The sequence below is a fragment of the Ictidomys tridecemlineatus genome, chromosome 4, assembly GCF_052094955.1.
Source record: "Ictidomys tridecemlineatus isolate mIctTri1 chromosome 4, mIctTri1.hap1, whole genome shotgun sequence".
Taxonomy (NCBI): domain Eukaryota; kingdom Metazoa; phylum Chordata; class Mammalia; order Rodentia; family Sciuridae; genus Ictidomys; species Ictidomys tridecemlineatus.
The window spans coordinates 147,801,296-147,816,473 of NC_135480.1; the positions used below are offsets into that span (position 1 = coordinate 147,801,296).

A 15,178-nucleotide genomic window follows, 5' to 3' on the forward strand; every position below is an offset into this window, starting at 1 on the left:
TACCATTTAAGTCTTTCCTAAAATATGACTGAAAAGGAAGTTTTTGATTCTTAATATAGTCTGTTTTTTTAAAAAGTTTAAAATAATACATAAACTGAATTTTCCTCATTTACTAGAAGAAGTTGAGAAAGAATTCTTCAAATTAAAACTACAAAAGCATCATTAAAATATGAATTTGTATTTCAGGAATTTATGCGTATGATTGGCAATGACAAGCAAGGACAGATGATTGTGTTCCATTTGATAGAACTCCTGAAGAGTAATGGAAGATTACCAAGGCCAGATGGATGCCCAGATGAGGTAGCATTTTTTTTTAATTCACAGTAATCATGTGTTTTCTTTTTGTTTTTACTCTACGATTTTAGGTCACTGAAATTGCTGAGCTTTTACACAAATAGCAGAAATAGATGACTGTGAATCGAGGCATAGCTATGAAATATGTAATCTATAGGAAAATTAAATAGAAATTCCAAATTCATTTTCCATCAATTAAAAAGATGATACTTTGGATTTATTATAATTTTTTTTTCTTTTACAGATTTATATGATCATGACAGAGTGCTGGAACAATAATGTAAATCAACGCCCCACCTTCAGGGACCTAGCACTTCGAGTGGATCAAATAAGGGACAGCATGTCTGGCTGAAAGAAATCGTGTTTAAACTGAGACCAAAGTACACTTAGAAAAAGAAAGTTTTATATTTCACAATGCTGTGGACTATATTTATACATATCATTCTTATATAAACCTTGATGCCCACTGGCAAAGATGTGAAAATACCTGCTCAAAACTTCAAACTTTTGTGAATTTTTCTTCATTCAGCCATCTGTAGAGGATACTAATGAAGAGTCTTGAGCAAGAAAGTTTGTGAAAAGTATCATGAATTTTGTCAGTTACATCTCCTCCTCTAGCAAAAGAAAAAATAGACTCTTTTTCAACTCAGCTTTTTGAGAGATGAAATATTACAATGTAAATTTTTCAATGTTAAAGATACATAGAATATATATGTACAGTTTTTACCACAGTGAATGTATTATACTTTGGCATCTTGTGTGAGATACACAAGGGCTGATGTTCATTAGTAATGTTTTCTAATTTTTCCATAATTGATTTAAATAACTTCATTATGCAAACAAATTAAGATGCTTAAGAAATTGAATAAGCAACTTTGTGTTCTTATCCATCTGTGTCACTGTCTGGCAATATTAAGCAGGCTTATACTTTTGACTTGTAGTTTCATGTACTGTAAATATTTTTCAAAGCAGAGGGAACAAAAGTCTAGTTTTATTTGTATAGGGAATTTCCCTGACCTTCTAAGGAACACATTTTGAAATGGAACAAGCTTACAAAGACATAACACAATCTATTTTCTTATTTGTTTCCCTTGTATCTGTTTGTGGTAAGTATGTTTTTTTTTTTAAAAAACAGAAGTATCTTCAGACTTTTCTAAGACTATAATGAATAGTATTCTTTAAAATTTTTGAAATTAAGAATGCTGGAAATATTGTCATCCCTTGAGCTGTTGACTGCCAATAAGATTCTTCAATCCCTGGGACCTGTGGTAATGCATTACATTTAAACATAAGCCATAAAATAACTTCTAAAATGTACAAGCTCATTAAGATGCATATTGGATTAAGAATTATTTTTCTAAAGAGTATGTATTTGAGTGGTTTCCAAACTTTCTATTGCAGTCATAGATTTTTTAGAGTGTCTCCTACACAAAAGAGGTAAATTGGTGAAAAAATATGCTTATAATAATTTGATTCAAAAATTCTAGTAGAAAATTCATGATGTATAGCTTTAAGGAAAAGGAGAGAGAACATACATATTTTCATACAAGTGTAAAGAATTTGTTGTCGTCATTCGTTTTACTGTGACTCCATTTAGATCCCATACCTAAAATAAAATATGGTGGGTTTGTGTGTGTGCACGTGTGTGTATGTGTATTAATTATACAAAGTTTAATAATAGTTAAGAAGGAAATGACTTCTTTATTTTCAGTGGTGTATGCCATTTTGTAAAACATATACTTAAGATTTCTGATTTTGGGTTGAAGGAAGGAAAGTAAAGAAATGCTTCTTGCATTCTTTATCTATGAGATATTTTAGTAGATACCAGATACAGATGTCATCTAAAATGAGAGTGTATTCAATTTTTTAAAAAAGATTTCTGATAGATATTTTGATTAAAATTGAGTATAATAGGTATTTATGTAGACTTTCAAGTAAGAGAGAGATTCTATTACTTTTCATATGAAAGCAGCAAATATAATATGCTTAGTTTCAAACTTTGTACTAAAACTTAAGTACTTAAAGTTTCTTCTCAAATTTCTGTAGCATTTTGTTTGTTTTCTTTAAAAAAGTATCTTTGTTTTAATGTTTCATTTTTTTAGTTTTAAAGAATCCCACATACATATTCTTAATGTCACCTAACAAATCATAATATTCTTAAGTTTCTAAAGAGAAATGACTACTTTATTGTAAAATTTCAAGTTTTCAGTAGATTTCTTTTACAATGAGAGTTTGGAATATTTTAAATTTTTATTTTGGCTCTACATAAGAAGTTAACCCTGTATCTATGTTAATTTTGTTCTATAAAAGAAACAGGTAAGTAATTATAGTATCAGTTAATGCCAAATGTTTCTTCACATTCTTCAGAAATGAGGGAAAAATGTTTACTTAGAGTTCTGTACGTATTTCAATATGTTATGTAATATTAATATAAGTAATTCTCTACTTCCCTGGGCACTTGCTTTAGAAAATGATCACTTTTTTATGCTATTTGTGTGTGTGCTGCTGGGGTACTACCATTTGTTGTGGAACAGCACTTTCTTATAATACAATAGTTCTGCTTTAAAGTTAAGTGAAATTTTTATCACAGGTATAAATTCTGATACTTGAATTTTATTTAAACAGCTTTATTGTGCAATAAACATTAGAAAATGTCTACATTTCTCTATCTAGGGAGCCATTCTCCATGGGGTGGCTTATATGCTCAATTTATTGAGATGATGTTAATGTCTTTTTACTTTTAGCATGTTCCAACAAAATTGAAAGACCAAAGTAATAGATGTTCAGATATTGTTTTTCTTTTGTAATGTCACCTAACAAATCACAATTATGTACATAGATGAAAATGTTTAGGTATTTTTTCACCAAAAAAGATAAATAGATGTAAGTAGATGGTATTTTTACTGAAAAGGTTTAGAATCCTTCAAATGCTTTGAGTAGATACAAATCTCAGAGACTGAATTTTCTGGTAGCATATTACTACATGATTTTTTGGAGCTTACCTACTGAAGTTAAGAACTAAAGAAGTCAAAGATACTAAACTAAATAGAAACAAATGAGAAAGATAAACCTGACATTCATGGTATTCAAATGTGAACACAGTGGAAGACTACTCAAATATATACATGGTACTTTCTTCTTCTGCAGATAGTTCTGTATAAGGTTTCTGTAACAATGAACCTTTATGTGTATCCTAAATGTGTAGTGTCTTACATTAGACATTATTATTTTTATGTCCCGAGTAACATTTAAGATTCCTCGATTTTTAATTGGAGAAAAAGCAAAAAGGAAATTTGTTTGAGACTTTGTTTGAAATTTGTTTGAAATTTGAGAATTTGTTTGAAATTTGTCAGATACTTCATTAGAAAAGCACCAATGAAAATACTTTCAATCTTCTTAGAAAAAGCCCTGAGATATAAATATAAACTGCAAGTGGCCCAGAGCTAAAGGACAAGTAAGAATTGCTTTGTGTTGATTGATAGCATTCTTTGACTGATGTTCAGAAATCATTTACAAAATAATGGTCACACACTATCCCCACTCCCTTCTCCCAGGACTTTCTTTTCTTTCATTTTTAGGAGCTTTTTTGAACACTTATTTATTTCTATCAGTAATTTTGAAGGTAGCACAAATCTCCTAATAACCAAGTTTTCCTTTATTAGTCATATAATACTGCATTGCAGTTTGTTGAATAGAAATTCTTGACAATAGGAGTGAGGTATTGTTTACAAAGAAAATTGGAACCAAGTTTTAACTTTTTTGTTGAAAGACTTTGAAAAAATGTTGAAGTTCAACACTAGGACATTGAGCATACCATTACAGTTCCTAAGGAGTCATCATTAATTTCAAAACTATTGTTTCAGAGGAAGATGATTCTAAAAATTGAGACTTTATTGGAGAAGACAACTTTTTTCCTAAAAAGAGATTGGAAATTGTGACCTAAAGAGAAATGAGTAAGAGGTGGGAAAAGGACAAATCTGAGATTATTTGTGTCTTAACAGAAATTTTTTCCCCAATATCTTGAACTTTTACTATCTTATGATTATTGTACTTAATGTGGAAGTTTAGTGTAGGGAAAACTCAATCAAATGCCAAAATCTTGGCTCTAATCACTGTGTAGGTCATTCTTATACTTGCTCAAATAGTTCAGCTACATTTTAATGCTTAAATTCTTGGTAGAGTCCTTCCCCCTTCTTTCTTTTTTTTTTGTTAATTTTTAAAATTTGTTTTAATTAGTTATATATAACAGTATAATTCACTTATGTACTTTGATGTATCATACATAGATGGGGTATAATTTTTCATTTTTCTGAATGTACATGTTGTAGAATCACATCGGTTTTGCCGTCATATGTATAAGGTAATAATGTCTGTTTCATTCTACTATCCTTCCTATCACCATATCCTCTCCTTTTCCTTCCCTTCTTTCACTTCCCTCTACCTAATCTATGGTAACTATTCTTCCCTAGTGCCCCCCCACACTTATTGTGAATTAGTATCTGCTTACCAGAGAAGAAAACATTCGGCCTTTGATTTTGGGGGATTTGCTTATTTTGCTTGGCATGATATTCTCCAGTTCCATCCATTTACCTGCAGATGCCATAATTTTTTTCTTTTAATGCTGAATAATATTCCATTGTGTACATACACCACAGTTTTTTTATCCATTCATCTATTGAAGGGCATCTAGGTTGGTTCCATAGTTTAGCTGCTATAAAGATTGTCGTGGGCTGTGTCACTGTAATATGCTGATTTTAAGACCTTTGGGTATAGACCGAGGAGTGGGATATGTGGGTCAATTAATGGTTTCATTCCGAGTTTTCTGAGGACTGTATCCACATTATATATCGCTGCAGATCTTTTAGCATATGCACCCAGTCATTAAAATACCACAACGCTAAGTATCTACAACTTTCAAGTTGCATCAGGTAATTCATGTTAATGGTGTAATAGTGAAATCATGACCTCTTAAGTATTTTCATAATGTCCTAAATCTTGTTCACATATTGAAAATAAAGAATAGATAGATAAACCATTTATTGACATAGCAAAGAAATCCTGGATTATTTTCTTTGAGGGTAAATCCTGATGGTATCAATTAAGAATTCCTTGTTAAATAAATATTCCAAAAAAACCAAGGGATTAAACATTTGTTGCATTTGCTTTTGATGTCATAACCAAAATATCAATCCAAATTCAATTTCATGAAGCTATTGCTCTTAAGTTTTCTTCTAAGTATTTGATTTTTTTTCAGGGGTCTATAATCCATTTGGAGTTAATTTTTCTAGGTGACATAAAATAATGTTTCAGTTCCATTCCTTTACATATACATATTGAGTTGTCCTAGCACCACTTATTGATAAAACTCCTTTCCTGACTAATTGATCTTGGCACCCTTGTTGAGAATCTTTTGACCAAACACTCAATAGTTCATTTCTCTATTGCACTAAATGACTTAAATATAGTCTTAAATGACTATACTTATATCATTGCCTCACTGTAACTTTGTAGAAAGTTTTTTTAAAGACTGGTTTGGCTACTTTTAGGGTCCCCTGAGATTTCACATGAATTTTAGAATGTGTTTTCTACTTTTACAAAAAAATAAAAAGTCATTCAGATTTTGATAGAGGTTATACTGAATGTAGAGGTTACTTTGGGAAAGGATAGTATCCTCCTATATGGATTATCTCATTTTATAACTATTTGAATAGGAACCATTTTCTCATATTTAAGTATGTAGAAACTGGAGTTTAGCAAGACATAATAAATTCTCAAGACCTACATGTAGAAAGAAAGAATACTAGAATTTGAACTCAGGCAGTTTGACTCCAGTGTCAGAATTTGTAACCCCAATTTGTCTGGGCTGCCTTTCATAGCTTTAGCAGCAATACATACTAAGCAGAAATCAACTAGATAGCCTGCAGTGATCTGTGATTATATTGCCCTGGAAGCAAGGTGACCAAAGCATTTCAGTTCCTAGTGGAAATTATTTGAATGTATTTCTAGTTGAATCACTACATCCTATTTTCCAAACAAAAGAATTTAGTTGTTAAACAATTTTAAAGGAAGTCTTTGTATTTAGGGAATAATACCATCTTTTGTAAGATGACAAGAGAAAGTTTAAATTTAAAAAAAATTGGACTGGATGATCTTTGCTCCTCAGAATACAAGGTCAAAATATAAGGATTTAAATTGGATTCAGGTCTAGACATCTGTCTAGTTGCTTGAGGAACTGAACCCTACTTTCCAAAAGTCATCAAGTATTTGCTACATTAAAGAGTACTGAAGTACTAGAAAAGAATCAAATTTATTTGAAACCATTCATGTTACAGCTGAGCAAACTAAGTCCAAAACAGTTACCTTAATGTGCCCATATCACAGATCTGGTCAAGAGCAAAGCCAGGTGTCTTCTGGCACTGATAAATGCTCTTTCTACTACAGCATGCTAAATTATTTTTAGTAAGCTTAGGTTGTAAGCAAATCATAATTATTTAACACAATTTAGTTTGAGAGACTTCACTGAAAAAGACATTGTGCTAAATGTTGGTGAAAAAAGATGTTCAAGTTTGTCAAGGGGTTGTTTTAGTGAGATACGGTCAAGTTGTATCTTTAGAAAGCATCATAAAAACAGCTTGCAAATACCTTAAGAAAACAACAGAACATTCGATAACATGTTACTAAAATGAAGTAACTTCTGATGAATTTGCTGTAGAAGAAAATGAGTGATAAAGAAAATTTGAGCAGTTTCAGTTATATATATAGCAAATAGACATTCTATTTAAATTAAATCAATTACTTTGGGAATGTTAATCTAGAACCAAGATTGGAAAACTATTTGTATGATGGTGAATGATCCAGAGAATTACACCAATTATACCAAGTAAAATCACACTTGAGAACTCTCATTCACAGATGTCAGAACTTAGGCAGAACTCATATTTTCACTGCAAAACAGCTTCCATTCTTAATATGCTTGGTCATAATAATGGCATCACAACTCTATTAGTCATCACAACTCAAAATATGAGTAAAAGCCTTTGACTTTTGTTTTTATGTATTTTATTTTTGTTTTTATATTTTGTTGTTAGAGGATTGAACCTAGGGCCTTGCACATGCTAAGCAAGTGCTCTGCCACTGAGATACACCTCCACCTCTTTGACTTTTATTTTTAACCATATGCACTTTCTCCTCTTTCTTATTGTTTCTGTCACCTCTTATACTCCCTTATAATTTTTTTTTGTATGGGCTATTGTAATAAACTCCTAATTAGTCTTCCTACCTTTTCTCATTATAATGTCTTTCATATCACAGGCCATTCTTCCTGTAACACAATTTTAAACGTGTCACTCTTCTCAAAAGCTTTCTGTTTCTTCCCATTTCCTAGAGGAAAAAAATCCATGATCCCAGACTCACCAGAGGCAGAAACAAAATTTAATTTCAAAAAGAATGATTTTATGACATTTGCTGGTAAATGGATGGATCTGGAGACAATTGTGATAAGTAAAATAAGCCAATCCCCTAAAACACAAAAGTTGAATGTTTCTCTCTGATATGTGGATACTAACACACAATAAGGGGGTAGGGTGGGGAAGAATAGAAGTTCATTGGATTAAACAAAGGGGAATAAAGGGACAGGAGGAGGGATAAGAATAGGAAAGGCAGTGGAATTATTCCAATATAGATATATGAATATACCACAGTGAATCTCATTATAGTGTATATCCACAAGACTGGGATCCTAGAATAAGATACACTCCATGTTTGTATAAATATGTCAAAATAGACTACTGTCATGTATAACTAAAACAAATTTAAAAAAAAAAAGGGACCCCTGGGGTAAGGTCTATCTTGGTGGCTTGCTCGCTCGTTCTTTCTTCTTTCTTTCTTTCTTTCTTTTTCTTTCTCTCTCTCTCTCTCTCTCTCTCTCTCTCTCTCTCTCTCTCTCTCTTTCTTTTGACTACCTTTCTAACTGTGTCTTAGTATTACTTCCATTAGCTGTTTTTCATCATAATTTTAACAACTGTTATGGCAAAATTTTAAATTATGAAAAAAGTATTATTTTTCAGGAGACTCATGCACAAAAAGAATACTTCCCTCTGTTCCCCACCCCATGTTATTATATTTGTTTAGTTTGATTTTGAGGTGGGGTCTGGTATGTTGCACAGGCTGGTCTTAAACTCTTGAGCTTAGACAGTCCTCCTTCCTTAGTGTCCTGGTATTACAGGTGTGTGCCACTACACCTGGTGCTGCTACCCTTTTAAACTAGGCTTCTGTCATTCCAAGACCTTCAAAACACACCTTAAACTTTCTTATATTTATCTCCCACTACTCTCCAACAGTAATTTTTCAACTCATCTCAACTGGTTTATTCACCGTGTATTTCTTGAATGCTTCTTGTACCTTGGACTAGGGAGGTGGTGATAGAAATGAAGAGTAGAAAACCATATTATTGGTATATTGGATTAAAAGGATGAGAGAGCTGGATCATGGGATGTCTCAAGTTTGGGTTGGTATGAGCTATTTACTAGTAGGGGAGAAGTGAGTTTAGACAGAATTCTCTTTTGGATATGTTAAATTTGAGATGGCTAATAGATTTCAAGTGGTGATGATTGGCATTTAAAATAACACATGTAATGGTAACTTAAAGAAGGGTTAGAAAAATGAAGCAACTAGAGGCAAGACCCAGACATTTGACATTTACAAGTTAGACTGATGAAGAAGAGTCAGCAAGGAAAGGCAATGAATGGTTATTTGAACTAAAAGGGAAAAAAGGATAATGAGGTCTTATGGCAAGAGACAAAAAATTATAGAAAACAATTGTTTTAATTGTAGAGAGCAATTGAGTTATAGGAAGAATCAAGTAATAGGGGTACCATGAATTGACCACCAAAACTAGCCACATTGAACAGATGGGTAAACTCAGTATAGTGGAAGGAAAACGTCCAGACTGGATCAGGTTGAAGAGGTGATGAGGTTGGCAAGGAAGTGGTAATTGTGAAAGCAGATCCTCTTGAGAATTTTGCCATGAAGGGAAACAAAACAATAACATGACAGTTTAATGGGGTGAAGAGAACTCTTGTTTTTTAGTTGTGAGATATTATACCAAATTTATATACTGATGGGGTGAACAATAGAGTGAGGGAATGATATGAGGAAGAAAATTACAAAAGGAGTGATTTCCTGAATGGAATCCAGAGCACAAGAAAAGAAATGAGTCTTGAATAGATGTGGGTACTTCTATAGTTGTATTTAGAGGAAAGATAGTAAAATGGAGGGTAATATGGGTAGATTTGTAAATTTGATAATAGAAACATGAGAATATTTTCTTTTAATAAACTTATCTCATTGAAGCTTGAAGTGAAATTACCAGCTGACACTGTCAATTTGATGGTTCACCCATATCTAGTGTCGTTACTATTTCCTAAAACATGAAGCAGAGTCTTTTGCTTTGGGCCATGATGGAGTCATTGTAACCAGACTTGATTCCCCCCATATAAAAATAGAGAACTGCTCTCTGCTTGCCAATCATCATGTGAGCTGCTTCCCTCTGCCACACTCTTCTGCCATGATGTTCTGCCTCACTTTGTGCCCTGAGAAATAGAGCCAGCTGTCTATGAACTGAGACTCCTGAAACTGTAAGGAAGGTTTTGATGGATAGAGGAGTATTCGGACCCACTAATGATGAGGAGTATAACAAAGAATGAGGATTTTGGAGACAGCCAGACTTAGGTCTGAAAGCTACTCTACCACTTGCTGGTTATACAACCATGGGCAAGAAGCAAGGACAAAAATTTACTGAAACTTTCTAGAGCAAAGGACAACCAGATATTATCAGAAGTACACCTGGAATGATACATACTTCAGGGCCTCACGGAACTTAAATCTACATGGTGTCTGTAGGAATTTAGGCCCTGTGCATCAACTGGGCAGATGCTCCTCCCTTTAACAGGGCTCTACAGTGTGTGTGGAGCAATCCTAGTAGTTCTTGCCTTTACCTACTTAAGAGGATAAAAAGTCACCTAGGCCTCCCTTTCCCTTCTTTGATATTTGAGATATTCTCAGAATAATATTTCACTGCCCTTTGGTAGAATGGCTCACAAAAGCCAAATAATACATTGTGTAAATTACAGCTATCTCTCAAAGGGTGTTTTTGAAATTTTTGACTCAGCTTACATTAGGTCAGGTTACTCAGGATTAAGAAGGAATTTGACCATTTACAGAAAATTCAGAGACATTTGTTATAACTATAGAAGGATTAAAGGAAATTATAATTAAAAAAAACAAATAGAGAACTGGATAAAACATAAAAAACACCTCAATTCAGACACTAGATGGTAGGCAAGATTGTGCTCCATTAGAGAAGAGAAACAAGTGAGGTGTACTGTATGATAATTCCAATATAGAATGTGGGAAGCCGTCCATGAAATGTGTGTGAACCAAATTGGGATAGAAGCCATTGGGTAGGAAAGTATCTGGTATCTGGGAACTCCCAGTGGCAACCCTGCTGGTTTGAGACTGCCTGTGATACATGTGACTCCTCTTCAGCTCTGCCAAAGTTTTCACAAAACACCGGAGATGAGCATGACCCATTAAGAACCAAACAGTCTACCTGTCCCCACCCCTATCCTGTTTTGGGGAAGAAGTTGCTATCGAATCCTTTTGATCTGTTCCGGCATAAATAAAGTGTGTGCAGGCTCTTAGTTAGAAGTTGCATCCCTCTGGTCGGCTTGGCCTGTTGCTGCCTCCATTCTGAAAACATATTTCTGGTGCTTTGTGTTTATTTTGTAGTACTATTTTCTTAGCTTTTATTTCTCAGCCAGCCTATCCCTCCGACAGAATCCTTTCTTTCGCCCATGCAGGATGTGAGTGGGAATAGAAACTATCTTAAATTGAAGCACAAAGAAGAAAAGATTTAAACAAGGCAAAAACTCAAACAGAACTTCACTGACCTGTGGAATACTCTCAAGAATTATAACTTGTGTTCATATTGAAGACTTGGAATAAAAAAGTAGAAGTGGGGCTGGGGGTATAGCTTACTTGATAGAGGGCTTGCATCAAATGCACAAGGTCTTGGGTTCAATCCTCAGCATCACACACACACAAAATAAATAAACAAATAATTAAATTTTAAAGAAGTAGAAATTATTCAAAGAGTTAATGACTGAAAATGTTTTAAATTTCAAACAATAAAACCAGGGGTTCAAGAAGATCATGAATCCTCAGCAGAATAAAAACAAAAAATAAAGCTATGTGAAGGGACAAAATCAACTATTAACTTAAAATTTACACAATATCCTCTAAAACAAGAATATTTTCCAAAATAAAGACTTACATAAAGTTTATTATCAAAAACAAAGACTTCTCAGAAAATCAAAAGCTGAGAGAATCCATTATTACCTTACTTACTACAATAAATAAAAAAGGAAGATCTTCAGACAATAAGAAAATTATATTACCTAGAAGCTTGATTCCACAATAAAGAAATGAAAAGATCAAGAAATGGTAAATATAAAGGTAAACATAAATTTTTTTTTAAATTTATTTTTTAGTTGTAGTTGCACATAATACTTTCATTCTATTTATTTACTTCTATGTGGTGCTGAGAATCAAAACCAGCACCTTGCACATGCTAGGTGAGTACTCTACTGCTGAGCCACAATCTCAGCCCTAACAAAAAATGTTTTCTTTTTGATTTCCTTAAGAGATATTGGGATGGGCAGGACCATTCATACTCTTTGTTCCAGTACTGCTCTCCTCTCATTTTTACCTCTTTACCCACCCCAGTAACCATAGTCATTCTCAGCATCCCCCATAAATATGGTATTTCATCAAAGCATACTCTAAAGACAGCAAGTTTCAAGGCTATCAAAAAATGGTTTGGGAGCACAAAGGGTGAACCATTTCATTCTTTTTTATGTCTGAGTAATATTTCGTTGTGTATGTGTGTGTGTGTGTGTGTGTATGTATGTATGTATATATATATATATATATATATATATATATATACTATATTTTCATTATCCATTATCTGTTGAAGGGCACTGAAGTTGGTTCTATAGATTGGCTATTATGAATTAAGCTGCTAAACATTGATGTGGCTATTTCACTCTAGTATGCTGATTTTAAGTCCTTTGGGTATAAGCTGAGAAGTGGGATAACTGGGTCAAATGGTGGGTCCATTTCAAGTTTTCTGAGGAATCTTCCATTTCAAGTTTTCTGAGGAATCTTCTACTTTTAGTTTGTATTTCTCTAATTGCTAGAGATATTGAACAGTTTTTGATATATTTGCCAACCATTCATATTTCTTCTTTTATGAAGTGCTGGCTCAGTTTCTTTGCTCATTTATTTATTGGGTTATTGGGTTTTTTTGGTGTTAAGTTTTTTGAGTTATTTTAATATCCTGGAGATTAATGCTCTATCTGAGGTGCAGGTGGCAAAGATTTTTTCCCATTCTACAGGCTGTATGTTCACTCTCTTGATTGTTTTCTTTGCTATGAAGAAGCTTTTTAGTTTGATGCCATCTTATTTATTGATTCTTGATTTTATTTGTTGTGCCTTAGGAGTTTTATTGAGGAAATTAGTTTCCAAGTCAACATGATGGAGATTTGGGCCTACATTTTCTTCTAGTAGGTACAGGGTCCCTGTTCTAATGCCAAGGTCCTTGATTCACTCTGAGTTGAGTTTTGTGCAGGGAAAGATACAGGAGTTCAATTTCAACCTACTACACGTGGATTTTCAGTTTTCCTAGCATCATTTGTTAAAGAGGCTATCTTTTGTCCAATATATGTTTATGGTTTTTGTCTAGTGTGAGATAACTGTATGTGGGTTTATCTCTGTGTCTTCTATTTTGAACCATTGGTCTTCATGTCTGTCTTGGTGCCAATACCTTGTTGTTGTTGTGACTACAGCTCTGCAACATAATTTAAGGTCTGATATTGTGATGCCTCCTGCTTCACTTTTCTCACTAAGGATTTTTTTTCGGCTATTCTGTGCCTCCAAATGAATTTCATGATGGAAAGCATCATCAATATACTAGAACACTTGGAAGATCTTGTTTCAGGCAATGAAGACAAAATATATAATCTAGAAATAAGGTTGACCATGGGAAAAATGTAAAGAATCCATGAACAGAAATTTCAAGAAATATGGGATAACATGAAAAGACCAAACTTAAGATTTATCAGAATAGATGAAGGCTCAGAGATTCAAACCAAAAGAATGCACAACATTTTAAATGAAACAATATCAGAAAATTTCCCAAATCTTAAGAATAAAATGGAACACCAAATACAGGAGGCTTGTAGGACCCCAAATATACAAAATTACAACAGACCCACACCAAGGCACATTATTATGAAAATGACTAACGTACACAGCAATGACAGAATTTTAAAGGCTGCCAGAGAAAAACGAAATATCACATTTAGATAATCTGGATCTCAGCTGATTTCTCAACCCAGACCCTCAAAGTTGGGAGGTCGTAGAATAATATATATCAATCTCTGAAAGAAAATGGATGACAGCTATGAATATTATAGCCAACAAAATTAAGCCTCAGAATTTATGATGAAATAAAAACCTTCCATGATAAACAAAAGTTAAAAGAATTCACAACTAGAAACCTTGCACTATAAAATATTCCCATTAAAATATTTTATGAAGAAGAAATGAAAAATCAAAATGAAAACAAGTAAAGGAAGGAACTATGCTAGAAGAATAGACAATCATAGGAGAAACTAATTCAAATTAAAAATCAGAAATAAATCAAAATGATAGGAAATAAAAATCATTTATCAATAATAACATTAGATGTAAATGACCTAAACTCATCAATCAAAAGATACAGACTGGCAGATTGGATAAAAAAGCAAGACCCCAAAATATACTGTCTCCAAGAGACTCACCTCATAACAAAGACGTCCACAGACTGAAGATAAAAGAATGGGAAAAAACATAACATTAACATGGACATAATAAACAAGCAGGGGTTTCTATTCTCATATCAGATAAAATGGACTTCAAGCCAAAGTTAATTATAAGGGACTATGAAGGTCATTTCATACTGCTTAATGGAGTTATATATATCAAGATGATATAATAATCATAAATATTTATGCCCCAAACAATGGAACATTTATGTATATCCAGTAAACCCTTCTCAATTTCAAAATCTAAAAGACCACAACACAATAATACTGGGTGACTTTAGCATAACTTTCTCACCACTGGTTAGACACTCCAAACAAAAGCTAAATAAAGAAGCAATGGAACTAATGAAGCAATTAATAAATTAGACTTAAGAGACATAGAATATTTCATCCATCAAGGACTGAATACACTTTCTTCTCAGCAGCACATGGATCCTTCTCTAAAACAGACCATGTCTTGGGCCACAAAACAATTCTTAGCAAGTATTTAGCAGGTTTAGAGTGAAAAATTCTGAGACTGGAGGAGTAAGCAGTCTGCCGTAGCTGAATCAGAGACTGTTTGACTCATTAAACAGATCTGAAGAAAAAAACTGTTTACCTGAGCTTATCAATTATCCATGGAGAGTCCAACCAGGAGCCATCTTGGGATTCCAGTATGGTGGAGCCCACAGATACTGAAAACCCAGATCCATGAGTTTGCAGTTAGCTCTGTGTGGACCTGTCTGAACCTAGAAAATATGAGAAAAGTCATAAATTGGGTATATTTCACCCAGGGCAGTAGTGGGCAGGGTATGGGACACACAGGTTAAAGAGGCTCCAGAGAGGCTCTACTTAGCTTCATGAGACCTGTGATTAGTGGGGACTGATGGGGCTGGCTCTAGCAGGTTGGAAGGTTGGAAAAGAGGGTGTGAGGGCTTTTAGCTCTTAGCTGGCTCAATCTGGCACCCACTGATTTC

At 33.5% G+C, this 15,178-nt stretch overlaps 1 protein-coding gene across 4 annotated transcripts in view; it reads left to right on the plus strand.

Annotated features, from left to right (window-relative positions):
* Positions 1-1,934, plus strand: part of Jak2 (Janus kinase 2) — a 131,489-nt gene extending 129,555 nt beyond the window's left edge. For all 4 annotated transcript variants that reach the window (XM_005324056.5, XM_078047608.1, XM_040285729.2 and 1 more), the window contains exons 24-25: positions 187-300; positions 539-1,934. In XM_005324056.5, the coding sequence (XP_005324113.1) occupies positions 187-300; positions 539-646 (222 nt within the window). In that variant the 3' untranslated portion in view covers positions 647-1,934. The remainder of the gene's footprint in view (positions 1-186; positions 301-538) is intronic.
* The last annotated feature ends 13,244 nt before the right edge of the window (positions 1,935-15,178 follow it).